The 21,375-nt window shown below is 45.3% G+C and overlaps 1 protein-coding gene across 1 annotated transcript; it reads right to left on the bottom strand.

Moving 5' to 3' along the window:
* Positions 1-6,435: 6,435 nt before the first annotated feature.
* On the bottom strand, positions 6,436-20,124 carry LOC130531584 (protocadherin-17-like). The gene is made up of 4 exons (XM_057043654.1): positions 16,462-20,124; positions 15,303-15,361; positions 14,988-15,157; positions 6,436-7,711 (listed from the first exon to the last, which is right to left on the bottom strand). The coding sequence occupies exons 1-4, from the start codon at positions 18,928-18,930 to the stop codon at positions 7,134-7,136; spliced, it is 3,276 nt and encodes a 1,091-aa protein (XP_056899634.1). The 5' UTR covers positions 18,931-20,124; the 3' UTR covers positions 6,436-7,133.
* Positions 20,125-21,375: the final 1,251 nt, after the last annotated feature.

Here is a 21,375-nt window from a genome sequence, read left to right on the forward strand (position 1 = left end):
CTTCAGACGGGACACGTGGGCCAAACACGCCGTTCTAGACGTCGCGGCGATCATGAGGCGGACCCTCAGACCGATGACCTCCGCAGACATCCAGGATCCAGGTCGGCCTGACTTTTCCTCATTTGAAGAAGGGGGCAGCTGCTGTTCAAACCTGTTTTGTTGAAATACAAACTAACAAACTGTAACAAACTGACGTCCGGTGCAGCAATTTGGACGTCTGAAACACCAATTTGGACTTTTCCAGTCCCCCAGGTTTGGCAGACAGTTGATCTCACAAAATTTCCCTATTCTAGCTGATTATAGCTTGTTGATTTGTAGCCAAGATGAATCAGAAATCTCTCAGTGTTTTATTGACTGAGCCCTGCAGTCTGTTAATAAAACTGTGTTCCGCATTCCTGTAAACACTCTTCCTCAAATATTAAAATGCACAAGAAAAATGCTAATCAAAAGCCATTAAAGCTCCAGTCCTGCTTCCTATTTTTAAATAATCAAAAGCTACATTTAAAAGAATGGTTATTTGTCTTGTTAGCAGAGAATAATCAAGAGAAAATGTGAAAATAGATTTGAAACAGGTCATTCATTCCAGTTCATTTTCATCTCTGTATTTATTTTCTGCATTGGGTGAGTGAGTGTCCCTCCACTCTGGTTTTAAAAGGCTCTTCAGTGATTCCTCACACACCAGACCTCTGCTGAATGGAGCATAGCTGGAAATTATGTGAAGTCGCCACACTCTCTGCACTAATAATCATAAAGGTGTAAATTGACTGAACCAGGCAGGTGCAAAAAAAAAAAAAAAAAACCATAAAAACCTCCCAGCAGGATAGTGGGGGAAGTGTCAGATAAGCGCTCTTCGCACTGCACCCACACGGTCCTCGGTGTGATTTAATCAGCTAAGATGAAAAAACCTGGTTGGACGCGGGGTGCTAAAGGACAGCCATGTCAGTGAGACTGAGTCCAACTCTCCCAGTGGAGGCAGCATCTTCTTCACCCACATATGCTTTTTGTTTGGCAGCACTGAACACTGCTGACTGCTGATTCACGAGGATGTTGTATCGATTCTGAATACATTTCATTTTTTTCGCCCATCTGGGCAAGTTGATTTTTGAAAAGTCATTAAAATGGATTTAAACCTACACCGACCAGGAAGGAATTGTCCAATAACCACACTCGGGCACATCGACGGTCCTCTTTACTCTGCATTATCATGCGGCGTGTTGTTACCTGCAGGCTCTGGGCGGCCTTGTGTGCGTTCAGCCTATATCTCCGTTTAGCTAATGAGATACAGCAGGGACCCATCCTCACTCTAGAATGAACACGCTGAGCTATTTCCTGCAACCATCTGACCTGAAGAACGGGCTCAGAACTCAAAAGGTCAACTAAAAGGTCAAATAAGCACATCGGTTCAGACATTTGGCCGAGTAGGAAGACAAAGATGTTTGGATCGTTTATCATTACGGGAACAAAAAAAACTCTGACTGCAAATAAGGTTGCAGCTATTAGACGTCCCACACTGTGCACTTGATTTTAAGAAATAACCTCTTAGACGTGATGAGTTAAAGTGCATGGTGCTGAGCATTAAGTGGACCGGTGTTGGGGTGCTGATGCTGTCACACATCATTGAGGCTAAAGTGCATTGAACCGACACAAGATTAGATCAAAGTGAAGGGCTGGTATAAATTGCACTTTAGCCAATTAGATGTTGTCCAATCATGCGATCGCATTAAACGCTGGGGTAAGCAGCCCGACTGTAGCAGCTGGCTAGCATATTAAGTGTGTCCGTGCTATAGTTTAGTTACAAACACAAAGCTAGGTAGGTCTCTGTAACCACGCTGGAATCGAGGGGAGGAGGGACGCTCGCTCATATGTTCCGTTACTACCATGTTCTTCCTGCCGCTACCTCGTGCCTCATGCTTGCTAAACACCACAGCACAGTGCAGCACAGCTCTGCCGGGTTCTGTGTGGAAGTTCTCCAGTAAATAGGGCTCTTAATTGTGGCAATACAATGTGTAAATGCACTCATTTATCATCCATCCTAATGAGACCTTTTCAAAAGGACAGGCTCGCTCCTCCGTCAATGCGGCATAATCTTGTGGAGCAAAGTAAATGTTAGGAAGTCTCTGCATTGACAGTAGGGAAAACTATAAAAGATGTTAAGCTTCCATTTGAATCTTCATCCTTACCTTCACTCTGCCCATCAGAGTCAAACAGAACGGAGGCCTGATGTGTGTGAAGAGGGCAAGGCTCGGGCCTGAACCATCTAATCCCCGTCCAAATGGACCATTATCATCTGTCATGATCCGCACAACACCAAACAGTGATTTAATGGACTCGGTGATGATCTTTAAACCTGTTTATGTTACAACTATTAGAGTCTTTTGGTTTTTAACATTCGCTATCTTACTTGTGGTGGTGGACAAAGCACTTAAAGGGTGAAGACTAGTGACATTGGAGTAGATGACAGAGCAAATATTCCACTTCCTGCAGTTAGTGGCCCAGTTTTCTATGAAAAAAAAAAGTGCGCTGGGGAATATTTTCACCCAACTTAAAGAGAGGAAAGTGTGTCATGACCCAGTAACGTGTAGCCTAGCATAAACCTGTGTGAAGTCCTGCCGAATCGCTCCCTCGTGCCTCTGTCACATGAATCGGGAGCGACGGATCGATGTGCATTTGAACCCCCTCCCACAGGAGCCCCCATAAGAAACACATTTAACAAGCGCTCCAAATGAAAGCAGTGTGTAGTCAGGAGCGTAGCTGTCAGATGGGGTCAGTGACGGGAGTGTTAATTCCTGTGAGTCTTAATAAACACTGAACGCAGTCAGCGGTGTCATACTCCTGTTAGAACGGAGGAAAACACCGCTGAAGAGAGCCTTTCTTGCTAAAGCCAGCCTGTCAACAGTCGCTGCGGAATAATCTGTTGCAGTCTTCCGCCACATGCATATCTTATGGGCTACCTTTGAAATCCAAATTATGGAGATCATTGCTGGATAGTGGAAGTACGCATTTATTTACTTTCACAGCCTGAATGCAACAATGCATAAATCAGTTCAGATTGATGTTAGGAGGTTTAAACATGGAATGTGTTACTTGGTCCAATCGTCCTTTCTTTTTAATAAAATCAGTGCTTTCTGTTTCCATTGTTGAAAGGGAAGCTGCACCAGCGAGACTGGCAGCGGTTACAGCTGCTGATGATTAAATAACAGCTGCATACTTTCACAGGCCCCTGCTGAATGGCGCATAAGATTAGAAGATTAAAAAGTACGTGAGCCTTTCTGAATTTCGTGGCTTTTTTGCATTGCGGTGTCATAAAATGTGATCCAAAGGCCACCAAAGTCGAGGAACTAATGGGCCTCAGATAACAACACAAAAACATTGTGATCTTTCATTTCTAATTCTAACACCCGCACAGTGTTGATGAAAAAAAACCCGCCATGGTTCCACAGCAGCTCTGGTGGGTTGAGGTCTGGGCTCTGAATTGGCCCTCTTAAAAGGAGAACTGCGTTTTTCTGACACCCTTTGCTTTGTTCTCCTACAGTTTCATTAGAGGTACGGATCCATGAGCCTGGAGAACCTTTGGAACAGCTTCCCCTCAATGGCAGCAAGCTGGCAGGTTCTGGCGGAGGAATTCAGGCCCAGGTCCTGATTTGGTCTAGCACGCTGTACGGTTGGAAGGATGTCTTCATGATGGCGTGCAGTGACCTTTTGATATCAGATGTAGTGCTGTCTGTTCTTTAAACGCTCAATAGAGAGACTTCACCTGTGTCCTTCACCAAATCCTCCTTCTCCGGACAGATTTGGCCAGATGGTGTCTGGACCCAGAGCTCCGTGTAGCGGGTTTGCATCATTAAGATGTGCAGAGCTTTGGTGGCGCTCCCAGTCAGCCCAGCCTCGCCACACACTGAGCTAATGGTCTAAAGTCAAGGAAAGCTTCAGATCCTCATGTATTAGCAACATTCCGTACCACCGCTGTTCTCTGTTTTTATCATTATTTTAAAGTTGGGGGCGGATTTTGGGTCATTTATGTGTGTTTTTCTCATATTAATGATGAGATTTTAGGCGTTTCCCCAAACGCACGTGTGCTGACCTGGGCTAAGAGGATTTTTTTTTTTTTTGCCCCCACCCTTACAAATAAAAAAACGGACCATTTTTCAAAGCCCTGGAACACGACAGTGTCACGTTGGGCGGCACATTTGTGTGGCCTGTGGCACATTCGCTCTATTAAGATTTACTGCACATACTTAATAATTTAATAATTCTAAACATAGCACCTCTTTAACAAATTAAATTCAGAGCTGTCACATTTACATTACCTAATTGGGTACAGTGCGAGCTGTTTTGCGCTAGTTTGTTTTATGTTTAAACAAATATGCAAATGGCTCCAGAAGAGGCATTTTAATATTTTCACCCTAAAGGGCTGCATGCTGCGTTCAGTGACACCTCTCAGCTAAAATGAATGCTACCCTCTCGGCGTTGTTTGTCGGTTTCTTCCGCTGCTGTTCTCCCCACACGGATGGTTCTCGTGCAAGTGGAACCATCTCCCATAGCATTTGTTGGAGGTGGAAGACAAGCTCTTAATCGGCCGTGTTGCCGAATTATTGAATTAAAAGCTTAAGTACTCAGGGTGAGCATGTCAATTTTTCACAAATGAATGGTACACTGCTCATTCCATTTTCATCTGAATAGATCATTTGTGTATGTAAAATGTAGAAGAATGGAGGTATTACACAGATCACTTTCATTGTCTGTAATTCCTTTTTCTCTGTGGCTGCAGTCATTCGGAGAGACAATTCATCCAGCGGTGTGTGCTGCTGCTTCATCTGCATTCAGCTCCACTCCACAACGTGGCCCTTTTTCTTTCTTTTTCTTTCTTTTTCTTTTTTTTGTCATGAGCCATTCTCTGGCTCGCTGTTTAATTAAGATATTTTTCCAAATATATTTTTTAGCAGCACTGGATGTTTAACCAGATTTATATCCGACATGATGCTGAACAAGGATTTGGTGGCTACGTCTGGGAGGAATGAGTGCGGGAGCAAACGGTTCAGCCCTTCTTCTACTTGACATTCTACACACCTGTCTCCGTTCCCCGTGTTCTGAAACCGGGGACTGATACACATAAAATGATGTGATGTTTCTGTCTGTGTTTGAGCGGCATGAGTTGCTGTGACCCACGCAATCTCCCTCTCAAAGAGTATTTCAACTTATGCAGATGAGCTCATCAGAGCCTGCCTGCTGAGAAGAGACATCTAGGTCTGGAATTGTGTCAATACCAGCACCAAAACAAATGCAAATCAAAATCCAAATTAATGTGTTTTCCCCGAGGAGAAACCAAGTCGTACTTATAGTCGACTCTCAGTAGATGACAGGATTCTGTTATCCCGAGCTCATGAAAAGCAAGGTGCTCTGCAACCTCTCACAGAGCCGGGGTACAAAAGTCAGCGTCTCTCTACGGAGAAACTAAACTCAGCTCAGTAAGAATAAAGAAGAGGTGGGGAAAAAAAACCTGCCGACTGTTGGTGGCTTTTTTTTTAACAGATGAAAAACAGAAACATTTATGCATGATTCCCAACGTTAGGGATCTATGTCCGTAAACATACATCCCTGTTTGTGCTTTAGGTTTATATCCTCTATCAATATCAAGTGGAGGTACAGGTCTGGCTTAGCTCTGAGGGCCTGTAGTAAAATTACACAGATCGAGGCAACAGTTGTCCTCATTTCTGTGTTTTGAATGCTTCAGCTAAAATCGGGCTGTAAGTGTTCTCACGACACGACTGAACGGTAAATACAGAGACAAAGACGTCAATGCGCCGCATAAACTGCCAGTCTTGAATTCTCTCCAGGGAAGATGCCACATTTTAATGTTGTATGATTCCCTTTTCTTTAATCTACTTGAGATAACCTTTAATGCATCATTTGTTCAATCTAATGCTGCTGCAATGACCCACTTTCCCCACAGGGATCATTAAAATTTAATTTTATCCAATCAAAGAATTCACTGAAAGCGTCTTCGCTCGTAACTGACAGTTGCGGCTGTGCCTAATGCTTTCATTTTTGTTCGGATCTCGTCTCATAGCGTGCCAGATGCATTTGTAAGTAAATATAGGCCTAGTTACAAGTAGACGTTTACTGATGGCAGCTCTGGAGCCTTTTGAATTGGAGTACAAAGGCATGAGCGGGGTTACCGTGCTCACTTGATGACGCGCTCTTTGATAAAGGACTGAGCTTCGGAGCTAACTCGTCATCCATACGGTCCCTGCTTTTATTGGAGGTTTTAACATAAGAAGGATTCAGAAACTTCACTGATATTCCCACTGTGGCTTCTTTGACCATCTTGATATTTCGCTTAAGCGCCGCTCATTGTTATTAATGTGTAATAATAACACGGTGGATGGCGTCATTTCGCTCCACCAAGCAAAATGAAAGGAAGCATTACCGTCCACGCACAGTGTGTACAAATTTAATAAAACACAACGAGTACAGTAGCCCACATTCACATTGTAAGCTCAGCTTATTTTCACATAAACCGCAGAGGACGACAATAAAATTACAAATACATTCTTAAAAAAACCTTGTTTTTTTTTCTTTAGGAACCTTAAATGGTTTTATGAAAAGGGATGTTCCCTGTTGCACCACCATTAACAGTTCATAAGACACTTCACTTTTGTATTTAACGTCACTGATATGTATTTCAGTCGCGTGTGAATCCAAAGACATGTTCCTTATACACTGAATGGGGACAGAAAGCTTCACAGTACGAAAGCAGACAGGACTCATTAGCTTAACAGTTAGCGATTTGCTCAACGGCCTCACAAAATCGGAGCGTGAAATGTGTAAAATACAGACATCTAAACTGACAGGTACAGCACACCATGGAAACACTTGAAGTCAGGTAAGCACTGGCCCCCTCCCCATTGGAAAAACCCCTTCACGGAAGTCAAGGACACATATTTCACTGAAACACAACGAGTCACAAACTCAAAAAAGAAAAACACATGAAGCAGATGTTCTCTTTTTTTGGTTATACATTGTGTGTCTGGACACCTGTGTCGGCCAAAATAAATCAGCTGTTACTTATTCGTCTGTGATACCGCCCTCATCATTAGCATCGACGCACCCGAGGCGGGCCATCACCTGACCTGTCAGGTTGCAGAGTCTTTGGGGTCGTGGGCGAAGTCCGACCCCCCGCACTCCTGGCTGATGATGGAGCTGTGGATCAGGCCGCTCGACAGGGACTTGGGTCTGAGCTCACAGGTCAGGTAGGAGGGCTCCTCCAGCTCAGTGTGCAGAGGGGAGCACTGGCCGTCTGGAGGTCCGTAGGCACTGATGTCTGACCCGCCCTCCTTCTCGTCTGTGGACTCTTGCTTGGCCAAGTTCAGGGGCAAACTACTCTTGGTGGGGCTGCCAGACGCAGATGGACTCTCCTGCAGCGGCGGGCTCAGTGCGTGCTGCGACTTTAAGTAAGGTTTGACATTGGCCACGAGGATTGTACTGTCCCGCTGTTCCTTTCCAAACGTGCTGAGGGTTTTTCTGCTGCTGCAGCTGATGGTGCCATAAATCTCTGTCTCTACCATGGCATCCATTCCCACAGGGATGAAAAGGTTGGTGCGATTATCGGCACTGTCTGCTTGGCTTCCTACCCGTAACTTTGGCATCCAGCATCTGTCAGAATGTCCCAGTGCGCGACATTCGTCGGTGCAGTGGACTGATTTGTCTTGCTCTGTAAAAATACAGTTAAACATTTGTTATTGGATCCTGCTGGGGGAAGAGCAAACAACCTCAAAGAAAACGGATGGCATTTTGAATGATGAGCACAGTGCAAGAAACAGCCCTACTGTTAAAATCTGCAAACTGTGCACGGCTGATTTATGACAACCGGCAGCCTGTTGCAGCAGCTACGACAGCGTTCAAACCCAGGAAAGTTGTTTTTATTAACAGACATGGAGTCTTTTCTGGTCTAGAAATCACTGACAATGGAACCTTCAACCCGCCTTCACAGGAAAAGTAAAGAAAAAAGCCCAGCTGATATCTTCTGTCATTTGTTGCTCAATACAGCAGGAGTTAGTCAGCCCATTCCCTCCTGCTGTTTCCCAACAACCTGTGTAGGTGTTTCCACCATCTGGTGCAGAGGCAGCGAGGTGCTTCTTATTTACATTTTCCAGCAGCGATTTGAGTCGAATTAAAAGAAAATGCAAAGGGGGAATTCATGAGCATGTTGTTGCCAATGATAGAGATGAGGGTGGGGACCGCCGGGGCCCCTCAGGGAAGGTACCAGTCTGACGTCTAAAAGTGAAATATCAGGTGAAGCTCTCATCATCGTGGCAAGCCTGGTCTTTAGTAATCCTCCTAATGGCTTTCAAGGACTATTGTGATCTCTGCAGCTCATTTTTTGAAGATCACTTCTTTTTACTGGATACTTTTCGTTACTTGTCCTTGTTTTGCATAGATGGTAGTTAGCAAAAAAAAAAGAGTGGAAAATCATTGAAATGATGGTGTGAAACAATTACTTTAAAAGCATATTCGGTCTCTTTGTCAGGCTAATAAATGCAGCCGGTATAGTCTTTCCTCCCTCCTGCCAGCTTGATGCGTCACTATTTGAAAATGCAGGTATAAGACTGCAAATCTTGCAAATTGCTCCTTTATATATAGTTGAAGCATCACCTCAGTGGTACTACATGAACACTCCTGGAGGAACAATTTCAAATTGAGGGGTGATTATTTATGTCACTCCATGTAAAGAAAACATGTAACCGTTTATTCTCCAAAACATGTTTTTTTTTGATTGAAGAGGTTCTCTGATTATTGCACCGCTAAAGTGGCCTCAGCTGCATTATTTGGTGCTGAACGCCACGGCCTAACACCACGGCATTGTGCACGACTGCGACTGCGTATTAATGTCAGCATAATGAAAACTGGACCCGAATGTGTTGGGAGTCCAGCATCGTGCCTCCAAAAATCAACTCTAACCCTGGCACCAAATGAGCTCAGAGAGCCAAACAATAGGGGATTGAATCAGGGCATTTTCCCCTCTAGCCAGTATTTTATGATATAAAAATGAATCTGACAAAGATGCATCAAAGCACTTTGCGTATAATGTCAGCCTAAAAGGCAATTCCCTTCCGTTGTTTATGAAGAGAAATGGCGCTTTAATTAGCTGTAGCAGTGCTAACACGTGGTTGTGATGACAGTCTGGATGCAAACAGATGAAAACAACGACTGATAAATCCATCCACACTTAGTGTATTTAATTATTTAGTTTCCAGTCAAAACAGACCGTAAGAAATAAATGAGCGAATAAAAACACAAACAGGCAGACAAAGACAGACACATCTCTCCATATGTAGGTGTTCCTCCAGCAGGAAGGCATTATTCACATCCCATCTGTCACGAGACGCCCGCCTCCCCGCTAACCTGCCCTTCCTCTACCATCAAACCCACAAATACTGCCTGAAAATTTCAGCCTGTTCGTCATCGTGGAACAAACAACAGCAGCGGTTAGGACACCGGAGATCAGCTCCCGCAGCTTTGGCGCCTGAATGAGGCATCTCCATCTTGCTCACATGCCACAGTGCGATTTTAGAGACAATGAGGAGCCGGAGACTCGCAGTGAACGAGGCACTTGATCTCATTTTCAAACCTGGCCCTGATGAGGATTAGAATCAGCCTGGAACAAGGGGATGCTCACGTGATTGGGCTCTTCCTCTAACACTCATGTGTGCATGTGGTAGAGGAAGGGTGTGTGTGTGTGTGTGTGTGTGTGGGGGGGTTCTCTTGTTCAAAGGCGACTTACCTTACCAGCCTCGACCTGTTTTCTGGAGGATATTCACGGAAGATACCGAGTCAGTGCTGAAACGCCCCTGAGGCGCCAGAACGTGCATGTGCCAAACTGAAAACTCATTTACAAATCACAGGTAACTGATATCAGTTAGGCGACTCTTTCACACACCTACACGCCGCGCTTGCAGGGAAAAACACGGGACAAAATGAAACAGCTAATTACTGCTCGTCTGTGAATGGAGGGGCCGTTAATGTGATGGGAAAGATAAACCCATTTTATCGTGTCTGGTAAGACGTAATTACTTTAGGACATGTTTCTGATGCGGCGGCTGTCATATGTAGGTTAGAGGCACGCGCCGTCTCCGCGGCTGGTTGCTGTCAGTGCCATCGCTCCAGTTTCTGAGTAGCGGTGTAATCTGAAACGCCGTCTGGTTAATTGTGCTTATTCAAATCAAAGTGGCTGCATTTCCCATACTTCAGGATGAAAAAGCGCTCATTATTCTGCTTCATTTGTCAAGATTCTGGAATATTTTGCTGTACTTTAGATTAGGATAATTAGGTTTTCCTCCATCTGTGGCTAGGGTGCGGGTGTGGACCTTGAGCGGGCCAGCTTGCGCCTGTTAGGGTCTCGCCAGGGTGAAGAGTCAGTGGGTTCATTCAGATCCTCAGGCAAATGCCTTGTGGAGCTTTTGACAAGCTTGAAAAATATCAAACGTACAAGTATGTATTTAAATGTCATATTTTGGAAAAACAACAATAAACCATCCCCCTCTTTTTGCAAATTGATTGATCTCTGGTGCACCTCCCTGCTCCCCTGCAGCAGATTGACTGCCAAGAGTGGGGAATGTGTGAGAATTGGTGTGAGGTGCACTAGCTCCAGTAATTAGCTCATACAGGGACGGAGAGACAGTTTGTAGTCTGTCAACACCACAACATTAAACAGGCAGCAGATGAGACATGACTCCTGTCTTATGCTGCATCTGTCATGCAAGAGCCAGGCTTCATTTCATATTCAGAAGGTCCAAATCCACCTCTCTGATGCCCCATCGTCAGGGGTGGAATAGACTACAGTCCTTTTTCGTCAAGCTTTTTCCCTTTCCTTGGGATTTCAGATTATCTGGCATTCTTGACAGATGTGCAGAAGGACATGCCAGCAGCTTTTCTTTCATTTGTAAAAGCTTCACTTTGTGTATTTATCATTTGTAAAACGGAGAAAAGGCACTACAAGAAGAGGATGGACGATGGGTCGGGTCAGCGCAGGTAGCTAATTAAATGTACTTTAACTAATGGACTAAAGAATTCATCTAACAATGATTAAGGAATGTGCATTTGGCTGAAAATCCCCAATCACGTGGTGGCCTGCTGTTAGAAATACAGATGTGACCATGGTGCATTCACTGGCAGCATGACGACATATTCCCAGTAAAATATTTCTGCCCTCTTCAAGAGCACACGCGCACTCTCTCTGTGCAACATGGATACCAATAATGTCTGACATGAATAGAAATGCACTGCTCACTCCGCCCGGCTGCTCTCACGCTCAGAAGACAGCCTGTTTATTTAATACTGAATTTTGTGATCCGTGTTTCGCTGGAAAACAATAAACAGGCGGGCATAAACCACCAAAGTTGCTCCAGCTGTCGGCGGCTGATCCTGTAGCGACGACCTGACAACTACGATCCTGCCTCGTTTATTGAGATTAATTGGTCGTCGCGATTATAATAATTGCTAATTCTTCATTTGTGGGAATACATTTTGAGGCTGATACACTCACACAGGTGCTGATTTGAATAGTGCCTGAATATTTACAGTCGATTCCTGATTGAAAGCCTGTTGAAATGACACATGATAGAGGGGGCTTTCAGCGGTTTGGCTGCTGAGTGGCGCACATATTCCACACATAGACGATGGGTTTAATATCGGCTGTGCGTGTCAATCAATCCCCCAACTGCCTGGAGGATCAATGTCAGATGGTTCACGCCTACCAAAAACATGGAATTTTTGTCTGTCATCAAAATATTGTCTGATAAACTGGGCTTTAAACAACGGACACGGCCAACTTGCTGTCATCAGTGAGCGTTAAAATGCAGTCCCAGAAATCAGACTTTCTTCTTCTGCCCTGAAATTAAACAGCCAATCAGCGCGCACCTTTAACACATGGCCGACACCCAGATTCCACCTGAGGCAAAACCGGGGCTGATGGTTGCTGATTAAAGCAGCGTGGGACACAGTCTGACGTCCTGTGGTCAGGTTTTGGTTGCCTCACCAACACTTGAGCCTTTATTTGCTGCTTTTTATAAGCTTTGTATCAGTTGTGATTGTCTGTCGCATTTTGCCTTATTGGTTATCTTTGTTTTTCTAAAATCATGTCACTAACCTCAATTTTAGGTTTGTAGATAAACAGACACTCCACCTAAAGTACCTACAGCACCGGCAATCTGTTTTTACTCTTCCCACAGCAAATTTAATTCCAAGGCTTCAGACAGCAAAGGCTTTTTCCCCCTGTCATGTGATGTATTATCACAACTTACAAGGTAACGTTCAAGCATGAGCCATTCCAACGGTACTTTTTTCAGGACTTGGAGCAGGAATAGAGTTCAAAATGCATTTAACATCAGAAGGGAACGGACTAAATGATGGCTTTGATTTGGCAAAACCCCAACAAAGATCCTGCATATTATAATTGCTGTGCTTTGAAGCATCTGCAGCCCAGATTACAGTGGCCTGTGCATTCGCTTCCCTCTGTCTTTCTCTCGGCACCACAAAGGAAAGTATTTTTTTGAGGCTCAGATGTACTCAAGGCCAGAACAATAAGCATAGGCAAGGAGAAGCGGGGAGATGTTGAATTCATTTCCATGGTACCTATCAAGGCTGCAGAGAAGCTAGCAAATTATGTGTGCTTGGGAGGTTGAACACAGAAAGGCAATTTTTATTTGTGCCATTTTGTTGTTTGTTGTCTGTATGGCCAGTAACAATGTTCGAATCGTGTCTCCTTGTTTACACTACATCAAATCGTCAGTGGTTAAGGATTATAAAGGTCTTCCATCTTTCTTTTTGTCCACATGGCTGAACCTTTGATATAGTGGATATAATATATAAAACAGCTATTATCATCATGAATCTATTATCACATTATGTTAGAAGTTTTCTAATATATTATTTAAGAACAAAAATGGGAACTATGAGGAATTGACAACCCTTTCATGTATTGTCGCCTGTCTCGGGCGTCTATTTCCATTTTCTATTCTATGAATGAATAAAAATTTGCCAGATAATGGCTAAAAGTGACAGACTTACACAATAGTCTTACAGTCCACAGCATTTGCATATTCACATAATAGAATCATGACAAAGAGACAAAGTATTTGTGATCTTATATGCAGCTGTGAATGGAGCAATAATGTCCTTAAAAACAAAGAGACTAGCTGTCCATTATAAATAGAATCAGAGGAGGCCCAGCAGCAAGCCCACTGTGCATCTGGTGTCTGAGAGAGTGAATAAATATTCAGAGTGCATGATAGTGGGAGCTGCACAGGTGCATACATTACCTGTATCAAAGCAGCCAAGAGACTAGAGGGAAGGTAAAGGTAAAGACATAAAAGCAATACTACTTAACCCACGAGCTTTTTCTGCTGGCACATTTGAAACAGAAGGAAAAGCAGGGGGGTGGGGTACCGTATAGCACCTCCATTTTAAATAGCAGCATCTCATCAAAATCTGTGTGACGAACAGTTGAATAAATGTACCTGTATGTATGTGAGAAGTGGAAACAGTGTGTGGGTAGAGAGTGATATTTTCCTGTGATCAGGTCTCATCCATTTGCACATCTTCCATCAAGTCAGCAGACAGTGACACCATTTCATGATCAACTGACCAACCCAGAGTGAAAGAGAGCCATTAAATCCAACCATTAGCTTTACTTTTCGGTCACATTTCTCACATGGAAAAGCATTTAATATTTAACACAAAGGCCCACTTTGCATGTTGCTTATCTCATATATGCAGGTCTATAATTGAACTCAGACATGTGAGTTGGCACTGCACATGTAAATATTCAGCCTTACATGTTGAGAACATCTCTTTAAATATGTGTCTGTCTGACTGGCCTCAGAACTCGGGCTGAATGTGATTCAAAAATACACCCGGAGCCAAATAAAAAAAAAGTGATTGAATTTACACCTCCCACAGAGTCAAGTTTGGTCTGTCATAATTCCTCCCAACACACACTCGCACGCACATGCACAAAGCATGGGTGCTGATACAAACAGAAGTGAGACAACAGGGAGATTCACACATCTTCTGCTCGCTGAAAAAGGCTTTTTTTCTCTTCCTATTGCTGTCCTTCTGATCATGCCGCAAGCAAACAATTCACAACAATGTAAATGGGGAGGAAAGTGCTGCACACAGTGACCAGAACCATTTTCTTCACAAAAAGAAATGAGAATCATCACAACTTAACTCCGGTCCCTCCGTCATCTTTAATCTTACTTGTTAGCATAGCCTTCATATTTTTTTTATAACCACAGCAGCTAAATATATTAATAGTCAAATCACTGGGTCAGGCCACTTGCAACAGACTGACAGTCACGAAGAGATTTTATTTCTGGCACCGAGGATCATTTCATATTTGAGAAATAAATGTAATGTGTCTATTTTCAGTCGGAAGAAGCGATGCCACCGCGAACGTCCTCATCACAGGGACAGCGAGCAAAAGGTGTAAAGAGTTTGTCATGTTGCAGCAGGAAGTATTTTGTGCTGCAGAAGTCTATCACGTTTCCTTGTCTGTCATGCTATTCCAGACATGCGTGCCGTGAGTTTGTGTCTGGATAATGGTGTGATCAGCGAGGCACAGATGGGTTGTACTCTGCCATCTATACGAGTCTGTTTGATGGAGAAAATCAGACAGAAGTTGTCTTAACATTCCACCTTCAGCCAGTGGACTTTTATCTTTTAAACCCATCATCTACATTCCACGTCGGTGCCTCCTTGTCGTCTGTGAAACGCAGCTCTGGCTTCCTGCAATGGGAAGTGACACTAACTAGTGCAGGCTACGGCTAACAGAACCTCGGACGGACTTTTCTGGTGTTAAAATCGGCAGGCATTGCCTTCAACCGAGGATTAGTGGACCTCTCGCAGCACCAGTGGGCTGTTTGTGTAAACAGTGTCTGGCACCAGAGTCAGTTAAGCATCTTCCAGTTGCCAGTGAGATATCCACTCACCTTGTTCAAAAGGCTGGGCATTTACTGCCATTGCTTTCATCTTGAGGGCTTCTCTAGCAGACGTGTCGCAGTGTGAGCCTTTATTAGTATCCTGGTCACTATCAGCCTGGTCACTATCACCATGGCCACTGTCTCGGAGGCTCGCTCGTTCTGCATCCTTAAATGTTGAGCTGCAGCAGAATGGAAGGAGGGGGAGAAAACACAACCTGACATTAACTCTGCATGACTACTCCTATTAGACAGCCGTATTCGCTTGGCTTGAAGGATGAAGAAGCTGCACACGGTGTCCAGGAAACGTTTGGATTGAGTTCTTACCTTTGAACAAATGGCTGCCTGTTGCCAGCGTAATTGGGTTCTGAGGGGAAATTTTCAGTCTGGAATTGTAAGAAAAATATTTTTGCATTGGCAGTGTTAAAAGTTTTCCGACATCCTGTATAACATGATGTTCAGACAGGAAACGAAACAGTGTTCATCAGATTCTAATATATTTTTCATAACTCCTGCACCTGCCAGAGATGACAGCATGCTCAGAGCAAATTTTCATGGCAAAAAAGACCGTATGCGATTCCTTGATAGAAGAGGTATGGCTTTCGCCGATGTCATCTTTTTTCCACCCATCTTGAGGATAATGTGTTTGTGTTGATCACACCCACATGCACTAGTGACTGGTGACAGTGCCAGGCCTTGTCATCTGTGTTATCATCCCCAAATGAGACTGTCTGCGAGACTGTCCCAGATATTTACATCGTTTACATCAGATAACTCCCCTCTGCTAAATGTTACGACAAGCCTGCGCTGTCAAATTAGCATGTTTGCTCCGTGCCATGTCTATGAGATGAGGCCGGGCCCCTATTAATGGCCCCCATCGTGCCAGCCTTGGGATCGGATGGGTAGATGTGGCCCGCATTTGCGTGGAGCGAAAACTGTAATTGTGAGGTTATGCTGTGAGCGCCGAGCTGTCGGGCGCGCACCGGTTCCGTAATGTGATTGGACAAGCTGTTCAAACACCTGTCCAAGCCCACATTTTAGGCTGGGTTTTGTTTTCAATCTACAGCAGCGAATCTGGCAGGGTCGCAGCAGCGTTACCCAAGACTCACTCTGTTTGCAAGTCTAACCGGGGAGGCTTTCTGATTATGCAGACCACCTGTACTGCTTTTACGGGAGATATGTGACGATGGAGCACTCTTTAAAACGATCCTGACTACACAATTACGGCCAGAGGGGGCAACGCTTAGTGAAACGCCATTTTCAGCACACAAGTGCATTCTATCAGAAAGTTGGATGATCGTGCCAAAAACGGTTCCCTGCGTTGCAACAAGGGGAGAAATGTGATAATAATGATATTGGCTCACTGTGACACACTTTCTCTTTCTCAGTCGATTACTCTTGGTTGTCAGATTTGTATGGGGAACGGGGCTCACAGATAAGCAGGAATAAATTCCCGATAAAGAATACAGTGTAGCAGCATCTTTACCTGTATCACTGACATCCTGTTTGCTGAAGTGTCTGTGCTAAGCCCCGCAAAGCTGGAGTGGCAGCCCGCTCTGGGGACCGTCAGGCTGTTCGGGGTGGTTTTCAGATACATGACCTCCGACCTGGGCAACGTGAGCGGCAGGGGACTCTGGTAGTCAAAGCATATCGGGGAGGTGATGAGAGATGGGCTGCTAACCACATTCATCCGACTTGCAGAATCTCTCTCCTCCATCTCGCTCTGCACCAGCATGATGTCACTCTTGTTGATCCTTTTCTTTTTGCCTTTCCCCACTGGAGGATTGGAGTACTCAGTCATGCGGCAGTTATAATTCCCAGTCTCCTTATCTTGATGCTTGGACTTGACGGCAATGGCCGTCATGACTGCTAAGAGCATCACAGAGATAATGCAGAGGGTAACGATGAGGGGCAGGGAGAGATCCCACTGCTGCTGTTCGCCACTCGTGCTGGAGCCCCCTCCTGCTGCCGTCTCCGTGTTCGCCTTAATGATCAGCTTAGCCACGGCAGATAAGGGGGGCTTGCCATGGTCAGTTACCTTCACCACCAGCTCAACCACGGGGGCGACCTCCTCCCAAAGAGCATGGGCAGTTCGAACCTCCCCTCCCACCGGGTCTATCTCAAACAGGTGGTCATCGTTCCCCTCTGTGATCTCATAGGTCAGGTGGCCACTCTCTCCGTGGTCGTGATCCACCGCTTTCACCGTGGTCACGATGTAGCCGATTCCGACGTTTCTAGGCACTGGGATTTCTGCTGTGTCATTCAGCAGAATTGGTAAAATGATAACGGGGAGATTGTCGTTAACGTCAAGGATGTTGACCCTGACTGTGGAAGTGCTTTCCATGTGAGGAGACCCTCCATCTTTAGCCTGAACTTTGAACTCAAAGGACTTTGTTTGCTCATAGTTGAAAGAGCGAGAGGCGTATATGGCTCCGTTGGTAGGATTGACGGACACGTAGGTGTACACGGAAACATCGCCGATGTGCGATGGCAGAATGGAGTAGGACACAGTGCCATTGCGACCAATATCTGGGTCGTGGGCCACAACGGAGCCCAGATACTCCCCAGGGATGTTGTTCTCAGGCACCTGTAGCATGTACACAGTCTTTGTGAAGCGCGGCGCGTTGTCATTCTCATCCAGAATTTTCACAGTGAAAGACTTGGTGTAATTCAAAGAAGGGATGCCGTTGTCCCTCGCTACTATGGTCACATTGTATTCGTCTTTCATTTCTCTGTCCAGGGGTCTGTCTGTGAGCAGAGTGTAAAAATTGTCATTATTTTCCTGCAGTCTGAAGGGCACATTTCCCAGCACCCTGCACTGAAGCTGACCGTTTCTGCCCGAGTCTTTATCAGTCACTCGCACCAAAGCAATGACAGAGTCAGGCGGCGCTGCCTCGCTGATGGCTCCCTGTCGGACAGAAACAAAACTTATTATGGGCGAGTTGTCATTTTTGTCCAGCACTTTGACAGTAATTTTACAGTGGCCCGGTATCGGGTTGGGACCGAGATCCTTGGCCTGCACGTCAAACTCTATGATCGGATTTTCTTCAAAGTCAATTTCTCCCTGGACCTTAATGACGCCAGTATTTGGGTCAATGGAGAAAAGATCTTGGATTCTTTCAGATGCGTATCCAGTGAAGGAATAGACCACTTGCCCGTTGCTTCCCTCGTCGTGATCCGTGGCATTCAGATCTATGAGTATTTTTCCAGGAGGGGAATTCTCCGGAATTTCAATCACATAAGAGGATTTCTCAAAAACTGGGCTGTTGTCATTGGAATCAGTCACCCTGACATTGATTTGCATGGAGCCCGATCTTGGATACTCCCCGCCGTCTATAGCTGTGAGCAGAAGGGTGTGATGGCTCTCATCCTCTCGATCCAGTGGTCTCTGGACCACCAGCTCTGGATATATAGTCCCATCACCCCTCACTTTTAAATCCAGAGAAAAGGTATTGTAGTCATCTCGTGTGACCTGGTAGGTCTTTATCCCATTTTCCCCAGTGTCAGAGTCATGTGCAATAGTCAGAGGAAAGCGTGTCCCGGCTGCTGCATTTTCTGAAATATCAATATTAATGTGGTCTGAGGGAAAACTGGGCGAGTTGTCGTTTATGTCCAGTATATCAATCTTAATCATGCATATCTCCTTGTCGTTTGCAAACACCTCCATGGACAGCTGACACTTTGGGTTGCGCCTGCATAATGTTTCCCTGTCAATCCGCTGTTTGGTGAAGATGAGTCCACTCTCGGGGTCAACATCCACCAGATGTGGTGCCGAATTCTCCAGCACTCTGAAGTTGGATTTCTTCCCTCTTTCAGTGGTCCCATAACCGGCATCTTTAGCTATATTTCCTATAACGGTGCCGGGTCCTTGTTCCTCCGGAACAGAATAATTGAGATTCTTTAATGTCAGGGCTTTAACCCACAGCAGAAAGAAAATGGGTACAGAGAGACGCATCCCTTCTATTGGATATGCGGTAGTCGGGGGGGGAAAAAAGAAAGAAAATCCTCGTTGACTTTCAACCTGTTGATTACTGCAAACCTACGGGACTAATCCCGAACCATGCGTGCAGTTTACGCCAATCACGCCGTATCTGCCTATAAAATCGATCCGCAAAACGATATCGCCCTTTAATCGGCGTTTTAACCTCTTTCACATGCCGCCCGTTTGAGATGAACTCTTTCTGTAAACAAAGATGACCGCCCGACGACACCAAACGCATGAATTAAACATCAAATTCAACATAGTGGACGAAGAATGCTTTGTTTTTCTCCCCTCCTTCACAGGGAGACTTAATGAATAATCGATGACTATGAAGTATTAATATTCCCTTCTGCGTCCAAGGTTAAAGCGTTTGGATCTCTGGTGCTGAAGGTTAGACCGCGGCTCACAAAAGCGCATTGCCCTCATGCGACATCTACACCTAGGCTACAGCACACACTGACATGCCCGTTCAAAATGCAGCATTGTCCGCCGTTGCCGCTCACGATGCGTGGACTTTTTTTTCCTGTGCGGCACACTGTTGCATACAGGTTCTGCCCGTGTAGCATGCACAGCCTCCCCGCGCCATAAAGTGGGATAAAAGCAGGATACCGAGCTGTTAATCCCGTCCAACCTTTTGTGTAGCCGTCATTCAAGAGCATCTGTAGCGCGGCTGCGACTTTTGCCCGATGATTGTCCTACAATCAGTCCTGTAATCCCATAATCCAGTCCAATTGGACCCAGTGCTCTGTCATCCTCCGTTCGGACAACGCTCATCTGCTCTGTCTGCGTCAGGGTTTTCCAAAAAAAAAATTAAGCCAAAGAAATAAAGAGGATTTTTCCCCCCCTTGGTTATCAGAACGAATCGCTCTTCCTGCGCGCAGTTCTCTCCGCGTCAACTGTTGAAACCTGCTCCCTTCGCGCTGATACCTGACCGGAATCCTCTCGACGCCTTAATAACGCACTCCAATGTCAGCCCTGGCGCATTTAACATAGTTTCTGATCGTCTTCCAGCAAATGAATGAGCGGTGACAGATCTAGCCTTCGGGGGCTTCTCCAATAGGTCTGGCAAGATCGCATGAAGAAGGGCTGTTCTAGTGCTACGTGATTCATTTACTGATGTGCGCGCACCGGAGCAGCAGCATCACGGAGAGGGAAAAACGTGCTGCTGGATGTTGCGCCTGTGTGGATGTGAACCAGGGATTAGGGCGAGATCGATGGGACGTGTTTGACCGGGGCTGTAGTAGAAGTGGTCAATTTAAGGTGGGGAGCAGTTCAGATAGGGATCGAAATGTTAAATTCCAAATGACCGTTTTACCCCCCCCACCCCCCACCCCAACTGAGGTTATCCTCCTCAAAGTGGTCTCATTGCAATAGCCGCCTGTGCCACACTTATCTGAAATAATCTCCACATCAATCTCACGTCTCAGCCTGTTGAAAGCAGACATGGGCATGACTGTTGTGTATAATTTCCAGTCTTCCTGAGCAGCAAGAGATTGAATTCTCTCTTGTCAAGGGTAAAATGAAAGGACTTGAAAAAAGGCGGCAAGCAAAAGTGACCCCGCGCCTGCCGCAGCCCTCGGAGAAATCGGGGAGGGTAAATATTTCGCAACCCGTCTCCTCGAAAAGTTTCATCTGTCCGTATATTTCCCGTCATCGTCCGCAGAGCCCTGGCAGGTTTGGTCTGGCCTCTGCTCGATCCAGTCGATCAAATGGAAAACAGCCCAAAAACAGAAGAAGACTACGATTGAATCCCCTTTAAGTGGAGTCTTCTCAGTATTGATGACACTCTTGCAAGTGGGAACCGCAGACTCTTATCAGGACCTGGTAGCAACAGCAGCCTGCTGCAAACATCCCAAAACCAAACACAAACCCAAAGATGGGCTGTTTGTTTGTTCCAGGATAATCTCTGTAAAGGACATACAAGAATTATTTATGCTTCTGAAACGGAGTGGGGGGGGACAAATCTTATTTCACAGCCCAAATATCACAGCTGTTGGTCTAACCCGCCTCTCTCCTGATATCACACTTTCCTCCACTTGTCTATCCACATCAATCTCATATCTCATATCGAGAAAGAAGGACTGACATTTAGTTCACTCAGCATTTCAACAAAATGACATTTGCATTTTTATTCTCACTTGACCGAATCTCGGTGACACGAGGCTCTCCTCGCTGAAACAGGTGCCCTATATGCGCTGATCTGTGAGTCAACACAGCGCCGCCCCGGTTCTTCCTTCAGATCCAGGTTGTCAGGGATCGAAATCAACCTTCAGCTGTCCCTCAGTTCATTTCCATTGTCTGTTAACATGGCTGCTTTTCCCTCCTGTGGGAAGCATCAACTTTGCCTGGCCAGGGTGCAGCCTGCATAAATTGGCTATTTCTGCAGGTAAGAGATAACGACAACAAAGGGAAACTAAT

This window comes from Takifugu flavidus, chromosome 1 (genome assembly GCF_003711565.1).
Source record: "Takifugu flavidus isolate HTHZ2018 chromosome 1, ASM371156v2, whole genome shotgun sequence".
Taxonomy (NCBI): Eukaryota; Metazoa; Chordata; class Actinopteri; order Tetraodontiformes; family Tetraodontidae; genus Takifugu; species Takifugu flavidus.